The sequence below is a fragment of the Leptodactylus fuscus genome, chromosome 1 (assembly GCF_031893055.1).
Source record: "Leptodactylus fuscus isolate aLepFus1 chromosome 1, aLepFus1.hap2, whole genome shotgun sequence".
Classification (NCBI taxonomy): domain Eukaryota; kingdom Metazoa; phylum Chordata; class Amphibia; order Anura; family Leptodactylidae; genus Leptodactylus; species Leptodactylus fuscus.
This window is the reverse complement of record NC_134265.1, coordinates 178,600,006-178,617,811: the sequence shown is the minus strand read 5'-3', so window position 1 is coordinate 178,617,811 and position 17,806 is coordinate 178,600,006. Positions and strand designations below refer to the sequence as shown.

General features: G+C 38.7%; 1 protein-coding gene across 3 annotated transcripts in view; it reads right to left on the bottom strand.

Moving 5' to 3' along the window:
• Window positions 1-17,806, bottom strand: part of SVEP1 (sushi, von Willebrand factor type A, EGF and pentraxin domain containing 1) — a 260,025-nt gene that overhangs the window by 92,309 nt on the left and 149,910 nt on the right. For all 3 annotated transcript variants that reach the window (XM_075280353.1, XM_075280354.1, XM_075280352.1), the window contains exons 23-26: window positions 16,746-16,859; window positions 8,514-8,715; window positions 4,655-4,812; window positions 462-663 (exon numbers count right to left, since the gene is read on the bottom strand). In XM_075280353.1, the coding sequence (XP_075136454.1) occupies window positions 462-663; window positions 4,655-4,812; window positions 8,514-8,715; window positions 16,746-16,859 (676 nt within the window). The remainder of the gene's footprint in view (window positions 1-461; window positions 664-4,654; window positions 4,813-8,513; window positions 8,716-16,745; window positions 16,860-17,806) is intronic.

Sequence of the window (17,806 nt, the reverse complement as noted above, 5' to 3'; positions counted from 1 at the left end):
TTCGATCGAACAGTCGAGTATTGAGCGGCTACTCAAATCAAACTTTGAACTTCGAACATTTCACTGTTCGCTCATCTCTATGTATCAATACTTTGTGCATTATATCTTTACTAAGTTTAGGGAAAATACTGTAACGTGTTAAAAGAATAGTTAGCGAAAGATAAAGTAAAAAAGACAAGCAATAACTGAAAGAAATGCTCCCAGAATAACAAAAACGATTCAATTCTCTAAAAATGCTTTTTTCTGCAAAACAGTTCAGTGACAGCTTCACAAACTAAATTTAGAGAGGAACCGTGACCAAAGCATTTATTACAGGCTAGTGCTGAGAAGCGAAAATAGCTATATTATAGTGATTTATATATTGTAAGTAAGAAAAAGAACATTGTGTGACATATCATATAGAACAGATAAACATGCGAATATACTTTTGTGTTTGGTACAGTTAAAGATGCTCTAGTTACCCATTATAGTCGGTGAGAAGGAATGCATTGTCAATGCCATTACCGATGGCATAAGATATTGGTGTCCCATAGTTGGTCACATCTGAGGATTTCATCCAGAAAGCACAGGTGACTGCACTCAGTGTTGGTAAAATATTATCAAGCATGACATAGCTGTAGATAGCAGAGACCTCAAACTCCAGGTTAAACCCCGAGGACTGTTCTGCAGCAAACACAAACATTGTCATTTTTCCATTAAAATGTCATGAATATCATACAATTACACACAAGAGGACATACGAGAAATTATCAGGAAAAGACCTGCAAGCAGTGGCGTAATTAAAGTCTTATGGGCCCCGAAGCAATCTTTTGTACGTGGCCCCCTACCTCATCTCTACAGTGAATTCTTGATAGTGATGGTTATGAGTGGTAAGGAGTTTAATCAACCTTAGTGTGGTTAGGGGAATCTGTGGGTCTCCTTGGATTATGGGCCAGATGGAAACTGCAATGCTTATGGGCCCCCTAAGGCTCCTGGGCCCCTATGCAACTGTATCCTCTGCACCCCCTCAAGTTATGCCCCTGTGAGGTCATTCTCACAGTACATCTCTGACTCCCAACAGTGAGGACCCTACTGATCCTGAAAGTGAAGGGCTTTTGGGCCACTTTGATGCTGCGGTCACTGCACATTTTCTCCCTATATTGTGGCACTTCCATTCAACCTACTGGTCATGGAACTACAACATAGGTAAATTTAAGTCAATGCTACTTAGCTGCCCTGTGGGGAGCCAGAAGTTCCATGCATCCCTTCATTCATCGGATTGGGGGGTCTCAAGAATTGCAGTCCCATTGTAAAGGTAATAATCATGTAATATATATATAAAAAAAACATTGTTATCCCTGAAAGCTGAATGCTAGATATATTTGCTTATGCTTTAAATTGCGATATAGTGAAAATAGAACAAAATGGCACCTGCACTTCAGAGTGGAATTCTCTTTGTGCAAGATAAACAAATGCTTGGCTTGCTGCCAGAAGATATCTACCCAGGGTTACCACGCAGGAACGGGAGTAGCCCGCTATATATGGAACTGCTTAAACATTCTCTTTCTGTTAGAAATGTACTACACCAATCAGGAATAAATATGAAAATTTCCGCTGTTGTTATCTCTCTTCCTTTCTCTGCTGCTATTTAACCCCCGGTTGTCTTAAATAAAAGTGTGCCAGCACACATTCCTTAGCTGAGAGAGAAACTAATACCAACATACTGTATAGAGTGGTGTGACTTCTTTACCGCCTGGCACGCAACCTAATTAATTAGGACAATGACAGTTACCCGGGATTATTAGTCAATTAGTCATAAACACGGCTTTGACCTTATCACCATTTATCAGACAAACATATTACAGAAGACTCACCATCACTTTCTGTAAATGTGATTATAGAGCTGGGGAAACTATGGAAAATGGAGCTTAAGAAAAGAATTGTATTGGCCCTACTGAGAGTTTTATGGAATAACATGTCAAATAGTTAGATGGCAAAAGATTGACTCCTGAGGAACTACCTCTTTCCTTTCATGCCACATCTAAAAGCACTTGCATAGCTCTCTAGTGTGGAGACACTGCCAAAGATCAATACAGATATCACCTTCCTGGACTCATGTATGACAAGAGAAGGAGCAAAGCTACAAGCAAGTTACATAAGAGAAAAGGAAACGATTCCCTCTGGTTTGTGCCGTACAGAAAACTATAGATCACTGTTTATGGCAGCAGAATGTCGGCATGCTCTGTGAAAGCTGGAGATTGTCTTATGTCGCCTACTGATGGAAATAGCAAAGGATTTGATGTACTGCACTTGTGACTTCCTTGAAACTACATACTAGGGAATTAGACATAAGCAATGCATTTCCTTCAAGAGAATATATAATACAGATTTTGTTTAACACTTGTGTCTTTCTGATGGTAGTCTTTTCTATCTATTTGATTTACATTATTATTGAACCAGAGATCTTATCTAAGTGGCTGTACTATTACTGATATGTTTTACAGATGGACATATAAAAATTGTAGTTTGCATACAACTCAGAGAGGAATTTATCAAGCATTTTACGCCAATTTCTGCTAAAATATGCACAATCAAAATTTCAAATGATGTTGTATTTCAGTTTTTGTGCCAAAATTTGCAACTTTAGGCTAAGGTGCCACTTTACGGAAAATATGTTGTTGTTTTTTTTGTTCTTGTAGATTTTGCTGTTTTTTGTTTTTTTTTGAGCCAAAGTAAAGAATGGTTTGAAAAGGAAAGGTAAATATAACGGGCAGACTGATACTTAACCCTTCTGTTAAATTCAATCCAGGCTTTGGCTCACGAAAAAAAAACAAAAAAAACCACAGTAAAATCTGCAACAAAAAAATGCTGTGCATCCATAACATGGAGCCTCACCCTAAGACTAAGGTCCAACGTAGAAAGTCGCAGCAAAAAAAGCTGCAAGAAAAAACATCACAGTTTTTTCCTACAGTGCTTTTCACAGAGAGTCTGCAGAGTTTTCCTCTGCACACTGTCTCCTTCAATTATACCTAAAGGGAAACTGCCAGCATTTCTGTAGGTATAATCGACATGCTGCAATCTCCAGAAACGTAACGGTTGCTGCACAGATTTTCCGTAATGCGTGGCTGGGATTCACTAGAATGCAAGGGCTGTAAAACGGAGTGATTTTTACCATAGCTGTGGCTAAACCGTGGCATTTATGTCACATGGTCCCAAGCCTAAGGCACATTTGCACCCACATGTCACTTAGGAATTCTCCATACACTGTTCGTTTTTGGACACATTAACAAAAACAAACAAGACATAAAATAATAATAATAATAATAATAATAATAATAATAATAGTTTTTTATAGCACCAACATATTCTTCGGCACTTAAAGGGGCTCTATCAGCAAAATTATGCTGTATGAGCCCCACATATGCGTGACTAGCCTTTTAAAAGGCTATTCAGGCACCAGTAATCTTATTTTAAACCTCCCCCTGTTTTAAAATAAAACCATAAAGACATATATGTAAATTATACTTATCGTGCACGCTGGGCGCTGATGCACGATCTGACGTCATCTTCTGGCACACCTTCCTCTTCTTTCTTCTTCTTATTTCGGCGATGCCCTCCGGTCCTGGCTCTTCCTCGGCTTAATCGTCCTCTTCTTCCATTGGGATTGGTTCAAATCCAACGCGTGTGCAGAATCACTTGCCTCAAGGACGCAAGCGTACTGCCATTGAGAAAAACGGCGCCGGAGTGTGCGCAGTAGCCTGTGAGGGACTGCTCATGCACCGGACTTTAACCAATCCCGCCAGAAGAAGAGCCAGGACCGGAGGGCGTCATTGAAAGAAGAAGGAAGAAGAAGAAGGCGTGCCAGAAGATGACATTGGACCATGAATCACCGCCCAGCGTGCACGATAAGTATAATTTACATATATGTTTTTATGGTTTTATTTTAAAAGGGGTGTGTGTTTTTAAAATAACATTAGCGGTGCCTAAATAGCATTTTTAAAGGCTATTCACGCATATGTGGGGCTCGTACAGCATAATTTTGCTGATAGAGCCCCTTTAACAGATCAGAGTTGACATGAACTGACAATATAAAATGTGAATCACAAAGTAACAATAGAAATTATACATCAATAACATCACCAATAACATTCTGACCAGCCAGATCATGAAGGTGCTAGGGAGCAAGTGTCATCCCAGCTATCACAGAGAGCATGCTGTAAGTTATTAATACGCTAAGATCCTAAGGACATTTCTGTTGCATGATTCTCACCCGTCTTTAAATTCAAGTACAATAGTGGCTCCCCAAAATATTATAAATAAACCGACAAATCAAATAAATTCTGCGTTAATTAAGGTTGAGTTCACATTTGCATTTGATTCTTTGTTAAGATTCATTGTAACATGTTCCATCATATAGTAAAAAATAGTACAATAGGTAGCTGTTTTCCTATGGTAAAATTACAGACACCATGACAGAACCGCAATGAATTCCATGAATGGAGTCTATTTGGTGCAACTGGCTTCCTTCATGTTATGGATCATGTAGTCCTATGATGAAACAGCGAGTCAGAAATTTGAATTGTAGAAAATTGAAGTGTAAAGCCAGGCTTAGCCCCAATATTTCTGTGTCCTACCAGAAAGTCGATATACCATATATTTTGCTGTTGGGTAATACCTTTTTCACACTTGTTTCCTGAAAATCCTGGTGCACATTTGCAGGTAAAAGAATTTATGCCATCTATACATTTAGCCTGGTTAAGGCAGGGGTTGGATTCACATTCATTGACATTGACTTCACATAGCTTTCCGACAAAGCCATCCTTACATGTACACCTAGAATAAACACAGATATAAAAATATGCATTATATATAAGCCCATCGAAAGCTCCGGGACCCCAAAATAAAATCTGCAATGGGGCCCTGTCTACCTCATTTTATTTAGAGTAGTGGTATATCTTATGTGGTTAAGGGGCCTTTGGGGCCCCCTCAGGGTCCAGGGACCAGTAGTGACTGCTAGCTCTACACTCGGGATACACACGTAAAGATGAATACCATTAGAATGCAGAGCACAGAGAAGCAATGGTTTGAATAATCACAATTCATTGATACATATGGAGGAGGAGTTTAGTTAGTTTAAAACATTGCAGACACATGTTCCAGTATACAATGATAAGGGCGGGTTCACGCTAGTGTTATTATTATTATCTGTTAGTCTCATCCATTATAGGATTAGAGCAATAGACATTAACTGTAGAATCTATATGGAACATTCCATCTGGAGTCAGTCTGCATTCACTCTCATGTCATGACGAAAGCTGTATTTTGACAATTTTTTTTTTTTTTTTGCTTTTCTTACAGAAGAAAAAGTCCTGCACCCAGAACCATTTTTTTTAACTTACAAAATGAAATAAACAAATGTAAGAAAACTTCCATCATGTTCTTTACTTTAAAAGCACCCCATCTTCGCCTGTCACTCTATTACTATTACTAAGACTGTTATAGTCTGTTGCTCCTCCTATTGTGGATGAAATCAAAGGATCTCAAAATGGTAATGTGAACACAAGGACCTATATGGAAAATGACCAACAGGAATAAAGCTCTGTGCAAGTTGTAGCTGTATAATTCACAAAGGTTTTCTTTTGTATTCTTCCAATGTATGGTTCTGACATGTACCACCCTATAAGATGAAGTCACCCATGCTGATCCTGTCTGCCACTTAAAGTGTAATGGAAGAAAGTAGCCTTTTCTAGGCATCATTCTTTTATATGATGTGGACAACTTAGTACATGTGTACCTCTTAAATGGGAAAGAGACTGCATTAACAGAAACTGCAGTGCTGAATGAGAAGACGACAGTCTGGACAATCCATTTGTAAATGTAAATGACAGCGCTTTTTAAAAGAACCGCTGCTAATGTTTTGTTCCTAATGTTTTGATATCAAAGGACACCTTTATGCTAAGGCCCCATGGCCCGTAATCGCAGCGCTAAAGCGCTGCGAAAAGAACCGCTGCGTGATTGCATTGCGGTTCTTTCCGCAGCGCTTTGAAGAGAAAGTTCATGGAGTTTTCCTGTGCGGACTTTCTCTTCCCATTATATCTACAGGAAAGCCACCAGCGTTTCCATAGATATAATTGACATGCTGCAATTTGCAAATCCTCACTGCATTTTTTCCCGCAAAGTGGGCATGGGATTCGCATGAATCCCATCCCCTTTGCTTGCACTGTAAAACGCCGCAATTTTTCCTGCAGCGTTTCTGTTGCGGGCAAATCGCGGCGTTTAGATCCCGTGGGGCCCCGGCCTTAGGGTCCTCCACACAGAGGAAAATGGTGAGGAATTTGGTTGGAATTTCAGCGCTGAAAAAAAAGCCTCTCGACTTCAAACAGTTCCTTTTTCTGCTAGCATGGAGGTCAATGGGAGGCTTCTTTTTCAGCGCTGAATTTCCACACTAAATTCCTCAATGGAGTTTTTTTGGTAGCAGATTTTTTGGACCGGATTCTGTGGTGGTGTCCGCGTCAAAATCCGGTCCAGAAAACTCAGTGGGAACTCAGCTTTAAGGAGTCTGTGCACAGTTGTTTTAGTGGCATGAGGTGTAACCACAGTACATAAAATAAAGACAAGAGCTTTAATGTTTTGGCTATTTGGTATGTGAACATCCATTTACACAAAAATTCACCTTGCATGGCAATGCCTGCAAAGACATTACTCATTTGAAACAGGTTCCTTCTTAAAGGGATCCTATAATATAAACACATTTTTTTCTGGTTGACACATAGGAATAGCCTTAAGAAAGGCTATTCATCTCAGTATTGTAAGCGGCCATTTTCTTGTGGCCGGCGGTCATGCGCAGTCGGCTTTGCCCTAGGCCCGAGTCCTGGAAGTTTGAAGCCAACCCCCAGAAGAAGACGCGTCAAGACACTGTTCCTGAAGAAGATACAGGCGGCACTGGAGAGTTCTCTTGAAGCATTGGGGATGCCCCCAGTGCTGTTTGAGCGCTGGGGCCAGCCCCCAGTACTGCGAGACTCATTTGCATACCAGCGAGAACTGGGATTTCAAGCGAACGGCGGCCCAGCAAAGACATCTAAAGGTAGGAGACGATTAGCCTTTCTTAAGGCTATTCCTACATGTCAACCAGAAAAAAATGTGTTTAAATGATATGATCCCTTTAAAGAAACACTACTTTACTCATTGACAAAATAAGTAATGCACCAAGAAGAAGTTTTTGGAATCAAATGAAACCTTATACATGTGAATAAAAGGATGATATGTGTAAGTGATATTAAGCTATATTCACATGATAGTGCATAATGCCATGGGACCTTCCTTTTTTAATGGACCCCACATGGCAGCATTAAATCCAATGTCTGTGAATGGGGACTATTCACATTACCGTTATTTTGATGGTTCTAGTGCCTATGTAAGCCATCCTGTATATGTATAAAAAAAAAAACAGAGCCTTCGATATCTCCATATGCATGATCCCCTACAATTGATATCCTGCCAATATATACAGAAAACAAAACATAAGAATATTGTGGTTAGAGATGAGCGAGTAGTATTCGTTCGAATATCGAATCCTATTATAGTCTATGGGAAAAAATGGGAGTGTTGTTCCGGTTTCCATGGAAACCAAAGTTCGACACATTGGATCCTCCAAGTTCCGGAAGTAGCAGGACGAGGAGCACGAGGAGGTTTTTGGATTGAATTCAATGGATTTTTCCCTCGTGGTATTCGACCGATACGAGTATTCAATAGAATAGTCGTATTCGATCGAATACTACTCGCTCATCTCTAATTGTGTTTTTTTTTTTCTATGTTATGTGTGATATAGTTGCACAGGCTACACCATTAGCGGTATATGCAAATACTCCATGTAATAAACTTAAACTTGAAAAGGACATTGTTCTATGACTTTAAGGTTCTGTTCACAATAAAATCATCTCTTATATTCTTAACTAGTATGACAGATCTGTTTCAAACAAATCTGAATTTATAATGTAGTCCGTATAAGTCTTGTACATTCAATTGGGGTATTTGTTATTGATTGCAAGAGTTCACAGTAAGCTGTAATATTTGCACCATCTAAACCAGCAAATTACAACTGAAATAAAAATGTCCAAATTGATATAGCGAAAACATATATTACAACATAAAAAACATATTAATTATACAAGAAAAATAAAACATTTGAACTACGACACCTCATCTCATAGCAATCGTAAATCACAATTTAGTAGGCAATAGATGTAATTAAGCCAATACTCTACATTAGAAAATATCAAAAACTTGTGTGTGAGCATTTTTAGGTTTCACATAATGAACCTTTATGATTCTGTTATGATAGAAAAAAATGAAGAGTCTTGCTGCCACCGATTTTATGATACTGTTTATATGTGTCCTTTTATACAATGTACTTTTCACACATCATTGTCCATTATCCTGTGCCTTGACTATAGTTAGTCATAAATACAAAAATAATTCCCTCTACTGTCGATAGTCTGCTATTTTACTTGAAACCTATTGTGAAGTTTTATCACCTGAAGCTGTTAATTCCATCAATGCAAGAGGCCTCATTTTTGCAAGGTCCACCTTGACAATCATCAATATTTTGTTCGCATTGTTTGCCAGTATATCCAGGGGGACAGACACATTGAAAATCTCCTTTCAGATCCTTACATTCACCTTTGTTTACACAAGGCTTTGACAAGCATTCATCTATTTCTATGTCACAGTTTGTACCTGTAAAAAATGAAAGAATAAACAGATTAATACACAAATAAATCATGTTGTAAAGCTTAATATATTGAAAGGTGTCCATGACCTCCGCTATTGTACCCAGTTCCATAGAACCCATCATTCACCAAAGTATGAGCTGTTTTGTACTCTGCTCCTTTGTATCTTGTAGCTGTAACAGTATCTGTAATGGTGGTTAAAAACACAGAATTTAAAAAAAAAATGTTACTGAAATTTTAAGGCTGAGGCTTCATGTTGCAAAAATGCTTTTTTGTTGCAAATTTTGCTGTGTTTTTTAAGCCAAAGCCAGGAGTGGATTGAACAGAAGGTAGAAGTATAAGAACCTCCTATATATTTCCGATTCCTTTTGTAGCTACTCTTGGCTTTGGCTCAAAAAAATGCAGCAAAATCTGCAACAGAAAAGCTGCATTTTTGCAACGTGGGGCCTTAAGGGGTTGCCCTGGATAAAAAAAAAAAAAAATAACTCTAAACTAAACCTCTTTACCCTGACTAACTTCTAATTTACTTACTTAAAAAAAATCTATAAGTACACAGATTGAGGTGGGGGAGAGGGGGGGGGGGGTCATGTCACTCCAGCCCAGGCACACTTTCTGATATTCAGGTGATGCCGTCTTTCCGGTGTCAAATATGGGATCATTTTGAGGCAGATACTATGTATTGTCATTATAAAAATTTCAGGATCACTTCAAGGTTTGTCCTGTTCGTGACTTCATTAAATAAAATAATATCAGAATCTCAGTACTGCTTAAGCCAAGGCTTTTTTTATTATTATTATTCCTGTATGCAGCTCAAAACATTCAGAGCAGGACTAACAAAAATTCAAAAAGTTCCAGAAAACGAGTTACTGTCTCCTCATACCATTTATTCACAAATGGGCAGCATACAAAACTTGAAAGATGTAAAAAGAACTCTTTATTCCATGTAAGAACTGTAACATTGCATCACACGAAATAAAAAGGTCTTTTTTTGCCTCTTTCAAGTTTTGTGTGCTGTCCTGTGCAAAAAATTAAGCTTAGACACCGATCAGTAACGTATATCGCTGAGCAAAGCTCAGCAGCACACAAGCTATGTGTGTCGGAGAGAGACTTCTATAAATCTGTATAGCAATTCATTCCTAACCACTATTAGGGCTTGTTCATATGTGGGGCGCCCGCGCGGATTTTGACACAGAGAGAGCTGCGGCCAGCCACGTCTCTCTCTGGTCAAAACCCGCCTGCCGCGACCATCACGGTCGCGGCTTTCCCCGCCTATGTCGGCTCAAATGCGCCACGGCTTCCGCCTGAAGAAAGGACATGTCGCTTCTTTTCTCCACTAGCAGCAGCCCGCTGCTAGTGGAAAAAAGAAGCCCGGCAGTCTGCATAGACCACCATTGTAAAGGGACGGGTTTTGAAGCGAAATCCGCTGTCAAAATCCGCCCCTTTGTTCACGTGTGAACGAGCCCTTAGGCTAAGGCGCCACGTAGGGGGTAGAAGCGAAAAAGCCCTGTGGGAAAAACCAGGGCGGATTTTTCCCACAGTACTTTTCACAGAAAGTCTGCAGAGTTTTCCTCTGATTCAAATATATTTATAGGAAAACCGCCAGTTTTTCTGTAGGTATAATTGATATGCTGCAGTTTCCAAAAAGCAACGTTTTTGGAAATCGCAGCATTTTCCGCTGAGGGTATTTTTCTGCACTGTGTGGATGGAATTCACCACATGTGGCCCCAGCCTTAGATTGGTTTTGTAGAATAGGGATTAGGAATTACAGATTTCAGTGTGGGACAAAAAAATCAAAAACGTGCCGAACCAATCATCACTCATCCACTGTGCCACCACCAGATCTTTGCCTATTTTAGCCATAATTGACTGGTCAGAACTGACAGACCAATCACGGCGATCGTGAATGTAGGGGGCACTAAGTCCCCTCCCATCTACGTGCTCAGATGTTCTGATCTCATCTATAACACCATCTCTTTAGACATAGTGACTGATAGCTTGCATGATGTAATAGTATACTGGTAGCATTGGTACTATTACATCATCAGTCAGGAAGGAATTACTGAACGAACATTTTGCATTAATTTTTCACCTGTTCCATGTCCATGTCTGACTGCTGAGTGTCATCCATTTTGTAGAAGTTTTTAATGAACCGTTAAAACAAGGGATGAATTTTATTGGTCTTTCTTTTTTAACCCAACCTACTGATCTATTTTTAATGTAGTAGCTCAGCCATCAATCCATTAAAAAATGAACCCATTGATTTCTATTGAGTCCGTGTGTCTATCAAAAAATATAATTATAGATTGTCTGTTTATATAACTGACTGCATTTAATGGCTGTCAAAAATCTAAACATATGTAAGCACTCATGCCCACGAATTGTTTTTAAAAGGTATCATCATATGGCTGTACAAATAACGCCTAAATGTGCTTGTTTTAGCTGTACCTGTTTTTTTTTTTTTTTTTTTTTCCTGGGGATGGTACATACAGTCCAATAGAGGAATTTATATTCCTTTCTGATTTTTTATCTGAATCTTCCCACTTCCCACTCTAGGGAATATTCTGATAATAACATTACTATAGTAATATATAAAAATGAAAAAAAAGTTCATGACTGTACGGGCAACTATATAAGATCATGATCATACATGTAGATGCTACTTTTCATGGTTTCACCTCTTTTTATATGTGTTTGACCTCCTTATAACTACCTGTATTGAAGAAAACAGAACTTTGTAGTGACCTGTGTTCTTCTGACTGCAGAAAAACAAGGCAGAAACATAAAGAGCGGTTTTTATTTGTGCTGATCATAACAGTACATAAAGACTACTTAATGTAATCCAAGGTCATGCGAAGCATGCAATATCATCTAATAGGTAGCCTTCTAGCCGGGAATGCCATGGGATCATAATAACTATCTTCTCTGATACTGAGGTGGATTAATGCTGAGAGCAGACAATAGACATCTGCAGTGAGCCATGGTGCTGAGAAAATTGGCATTTACTGTTCTCTGCAGGTGCCTAAGACAGAATGCTGAGGCTGGCGAGATCTGCAGGATGTTATTCTTTTTTTATTCTTTTTTTATCCTGTGAAAATCAAAAAGATTAACTCGTTTATGATTGTTTATGAAAGTGGAATGTATTGTATTGTACATAGACAGCAATGTCGATGCGAAGGCAACACCGTACACAAGAAAATGCCCAGGAATAAAAGAAATGTGATATTAGCCAAGGTGACCTGGTTAATGTCCTCATCAGCTGGATGCCTTGGGTTTTACACATAATATATGCAGAACATCCCATTGTCATTGTGGGAGGTAATAACAAGTTGTTATGCTATTAAGTATGAAAAAGGAAACAGCAAAAACAGATCCGACTTCTCGCTAGAGGGTTCCAGCTGAAAGGACTACAATGAATACAAAACAGGGGTTAAACAAAGATTTGCAATATTGTCATTTACATTCACCACATAGTATATGAAAGGTACAAGTATACTAGATGGCTAGACTTTCAATCAATGTAGATGAATATACTGTAGTAATATATACGGTAGTAATGTGCAGTATGAGTGCGCGCTATAAGAAAATCAATTATAAAATACAATTATTATTTTTTTAGACTGAGGCTCCACAGTGCGGAAACGCAACTTCTTTTGTTGCACATTTTGCTGCGGTTTTTTGAGCCAAACCTAGGAAAGACTACAAAAGGAATGGGAAATATATAGAAAGTTCTTATACTTCTACCTTCTGCTCAATCTACTCCTGGCTTTGTCTCAAAAGAACTCAGCAAAATCTGCAACAAAAAAAGCTGCGTTTCCGCAATGTGGGGTCTCATCCTTAAAGTGTACTGTACTTTACCAACCACAGAGAATATTTTAATATCTGTCTATACATGTACACTACAGTAGAATTTTTTCCTGTACATGGCTCACATAGGACAAACACTGCTGTATATCCCAATGGAAAACTGAAGTTTGTTCCTTTATAAAGCTCCTGTGGCAAAAACTCACATGAAATTGCATTGCAAAGGTTGAAGCTGCAGGTGAATTGTGCAGCAATAACTGACACTTTAGGCTGTGGCTTTTAAGTGCAGAACAAGGATTTGTTAAAGGGGTTATCCACTTTCATGACTAGAGATGAGCGAACAGTAAAATATTTGATATTTGTTTCGAATAGCCGCTCAATATTCGACTATTTGAACGAATATCGAACCCCATTATAGTCTATGGGGAAAAATGCTTGTTTCAGGAGATCCCACCATTCGACTCAGGAGAGTCACCAAGTCCACTATCACACCCCAGGAAATGATGCCAACACCCTGGAATGCAACTGGGACAGCAGGGGAAGCATTCCTGAGGGCATCTAACAAGCCCAAGTACCTGTATTATGTCGGGATCCCTGTCAGCTTGCAATATGCGGGAGCTGACTTTTTCCCATAGGAATGCATTGACCAGCATTAATTGGCTGAATGCCATATAGAATACAGCATTCAGCCAATCAACGCTAGTTCTGCTGCAGGCTCAGCTCAGTTACTCCGGAGATGCAGTCAAGCTGAGCACACGGCAAGCACTGCTACATCAGAGATGAAGCAGAGCTGGCTGTGCGCTCAGCTCGTCTACTCCAGAGATGCAGCCAAGCTGAGCGCATGGCCAGCACTGCTACATCTCCGATGTAGCAGTGCTGGCCGTACGATGAGCTTGACTGCATCTTCGGAGTAACTCAGCTCTATTGCATCTGAGATGTAGCAGTGCTGGCCTTGTGCTCAGCTCGGCTGCATCTCCGGAGATGCAGCCGAGCGGAGCACATGGCCAGCACTGCTACATCGGAGATGAAGCAGAGCTGGCCGTGCGCTGAACTTGGCTACTCCGGAGATGCATCCGAGCTGAGCCAGCACTGCTACATCAGAGATGTAGTAGAGCTGAGTGTGCAGCAGGGTTCAACGCACACTCAGCACTGCTACATCTCAGATGCAGCAGAGCTGAGTGCGCGTTGAACCCTGCTACACACACAGCTCTGCTGCATCTCAGATGTAGCAGTGCTGAGTGTGCGTTGAACCCTGCTGCACCCACAGCTCTGCTGCATCTCTGCGTGTGCTGAGATTTCAATGTGTTCCGCCAGGATGGCGGAGCCCATTGAACTCAATGGAAGTCCTTTTATCAGTGCTGATTCTGCTGCATGTTATTGTGGCAGAATCAGCGCCACTTTACTCCGTGTGAATGCCCTCTAACTATGCATGAGCAGGGAAGCAAGATTTAGCCTTCCTGGCTGTCCCAGAAGTCACCAAAATGAATCCTGGACTCACCTTTGGGACATTATATCTTGTTAGGGTAGGTCCATATGGCAGGAAATGAAAAGAAATTCCTCTTCATTGAGAGATTACCGTGGCATGCAATGTCCAGCATTGGTATTTTGTTGTGGCTTCCCTTTACTGATTAGACCCAAATGAATGGGCCTAATGGGCAGGAACTGAATCAGTCTGAATCTATGGCAAGATTGAGCAGGACGCAGATTTTTTTTCTCCCATTAAAACAGCAGAATTTTCTGTGGATTAAGGGGCCAGTCACACGGAGGAAAATGGTGAGGAATTTGATGTGGAATTTCAGTGATGAAAAAAAAAAAGCCTCCCGTTGACTTCTGCTAGCAGAAAAAGGAAATCATTGAAGTCAATGGGAAGCGCTTTTTTAGCGCTGAAATTCCACACCAAATTCCTCACCATTTTTCTCCATGTGAATGGACCCTTTGAGGTGGAAGTCACCTAAAACAGATTGAAATGTGAAAGTATTCTTAAACTCCTTAGCAAGGCAAAGATGGGAACAATATTATCAGGTTTGCATATTATCAGCAGCATAAGGGCATGTTCCTGGTTTAGGGGCGCCAAATCTGTAATAGTTTAGCTTTTATTCAAACAAAAACTGCTAATGTCTGTTGGATTTGATTTTATGTTTAAGGAGCAGGTATTATGGTATTTTTTTTTTATTTATTCCATATATTTTTAAATTATTCTTTATATGACATTTTCATCACAAGATTTCTATATTCTCTTAAAATGTACAACAAATTATGAAAGAAATCCCATGTGGACACTACCTGTGATCCATGAAATAGTAGGTCACTTGGCATAGAATTATAAATACGTTCATTAATTGTACAGGTTTAATAAAAAGCAATTCATTACTGCACCATAAGATGTCCCAGAAGTCAAAGAGGATTTATTCTGGAGCCTGGCAACTTGTGTGCATCCATCAATGAAATTTCTTCAGCCGAAAAACTTTCAGATATTAAATTTAAAATATCTCATTTTGCTTTTCTGACTTATCATAAAGAATGAATTAATTCAGATCTTTGTGCTTATGATCAGACAAAAGAATATCAACTGCACAGTTGAGCCAGTTGTGTTATACCAGCTAAGGTACCGTATATACTCGAGTATAAGCCGACCCGAATATAAGCCGAGGCCCCTAATTTTACCACAAAAAACTGGGAAAACTTATTGACTCGAGTATAAGCTGAGGGGGGGGGGGGGAGAAATGCAGCAGCTACTGGAAAATTTCAAAAATTAAAATAGTCAGGGTTTTTGGGTGCAGTAGTTGCTGGGTGCTAGGGAAGGGGAGGGGGTGTTTTGGTTGTCTGTCTGCCCCTTCCCTGAGCTTGAGGACTGTTTTTTCTTCCCCCACTTGGAATTCAGTCTGGCTGAATATAGGGTATCTGCAGTGCTCCTATTAACCCCTTCCCGACAGAACAGGAGCACTGCAGATCCCCTATATTCAGTAGGCCGGGCACTCTCAGACACAGGGATACCTAATGTGTGTGTGTTTCATAGTAATTTTCTACTTTTATATGTATTCTAGGGAAAGGAGGGATTTAGAACCTTTATTTATTTTATTTTTCTATTATATATTTTATTGAAGCTTCTTTTTTTCCCACTATTTTATGGGAGATTCTATACATTACCATTGCGGCTGGTTATAGACCCCCCCAAAAATAAATAAATAAATAATATATATATATATATATATATATATATATATATATATATATATTTTTTTATTTTTTTTTGCTTGACTCTAGTATAAGCCGAGGGGGGCTTTTTCAGCACCACAAACTGTGCTGAAAAACTTGGCTTATACTCGAGTGTATACAGTATACCAACATTAATATATCATTCTGCCATTATCAGTTTACTGTCTTTAACATATTAATATAGATTTTATTGTATTTATTCTACCATACACGAGCACCGCCATGTTGAGCAGGATCCCTTTCCCTGGTTCTGACAATCTATTCCAAACATATTTAAGTCTCTCAGGTCTGTCAATATTAAGCTTCTATTACAAGATGCCATAAGCAGCCTATGGTTTTCAATTGGATTAGATCACAATCAAAAATAAATAAATATTAATATAAACATATTAGCTATACCTTCATCCAAAAATGCTCAAACTATAAACACAGAAAAATATTCAATCCATTTTTCTTCCCTGCTCCATACATATAAATATAAAAGTTACAGGTGTCAGAATATGGCAACTGAATGAAATTATTTTATTCTTCAAAGTTTTGTATTTTTGTAAAGTTATTAAAATATAACAAAAACCATATAACTTTAATATTGTCATGATTGTACAGACCCACAAAATATAGGCAAAACGTCATTTCTGCTGTACAGAAAACACTATAAAAACAAAACTCATTTGGCAAAACTCATTTGGCACCCATCATTTGGCACTTATCATGGTACCCATGAAAGTTAATTCCATCTCATTTAGAATTTTCTTTCTACTTTCCCAATATATTGTTCAGAATATTAAATGATACCATTACAAAGTAAAATTTGTCCACAAAAAAGCCCTACACAAAAAAGTGAAACTTATGGCTTTTAGAAGACAAGGAGTAAAAAACAAAAATGCAAAAACAAGTGGCAAAAAATGGATGCAGCGGAAGAGGTTAATATAGGCAAGTTTGAGTTGCTATATAGCAGGTGTACACTATATATATGAATAACAGTATACTGTACTGATAGAAAAGCATTCCAAAACTTACCAAGAAATCCCTTTGCACATCGGCAGTGATACATGTTTATGCTGTCTATACAAGTGCCCTCATTTTTGCATGGACTAGAAGCACATTCATTGATATTTTCTTCACACAAGGAACCTTTATAAAAAGAATAGTTTATGATAAATATTAGTTCATAAAGGTGATAGAAAACCAATTCAATGTTTATAACAAACTTATCGCATGATCATTATCAGGTATCACATGATGTATAGATATTTAGGACATTATTGTACTAAAGATATCATCCCCATCAGGAGAACAGGCCTATAGAGTTTGAGTTGGAGACATAGATTTGGGGCCTGGATTGGGAGAAGTTGGAAGAACGTTACCGACTTTGACTTCAAAATGAAATGATTAATTATGAAGTATTATATGATATATTATTAACATTGTATAATTAATTAGATGAAGAGTTTATTGCATATATATACTTTCATAGTAATTTAGAAAAGATAATAAATATTAACATATAAGTTTATGTTTTAGCAAGCAAAGGCCTATATATAACACACATTTAGGCAACCATTTCTCTCAAAGTGTCCTTCCTTTTCGTTGTCAGTTGTTGAAGGTTCCCATAAGAAGCTTCTATTTCTTCCTACTCTGACATTGTCTGATGTCAAGTGAGGATCCTATTTGGACTCTTCTGTCTCAGCAGGTATTGAAGCCTCTTTGTGGTCTTATTATCGCAATTACTTCCTTTTTTTCTGAATTAAAAGAACTTTGAAGCAGTTACAGCTGGATCTGGAGTAAGGCTGTGGAAAAATAGTCGAAGCTGGGGTAGGTGGTTTGACCTACTGACTCTGGAGCCTTGTAGGAGAATTCATAGATTGAATGGATCAACCAGAAAACACCTTACATATAAAAAGGAGAACAGTTGCAGTTCTCCTTATAATTGGGGGCCCGATACAGTCCTATGAAAAAGTTTGGGCACCCCTATTAATCTTAATCATTTTTAGTTCTAAATATTTTGGTGTTTGCAACAGCCATTTCAGTTTGATATATCTAATAACTGATGGACACAGTAATATTTCAGGATTGTAATG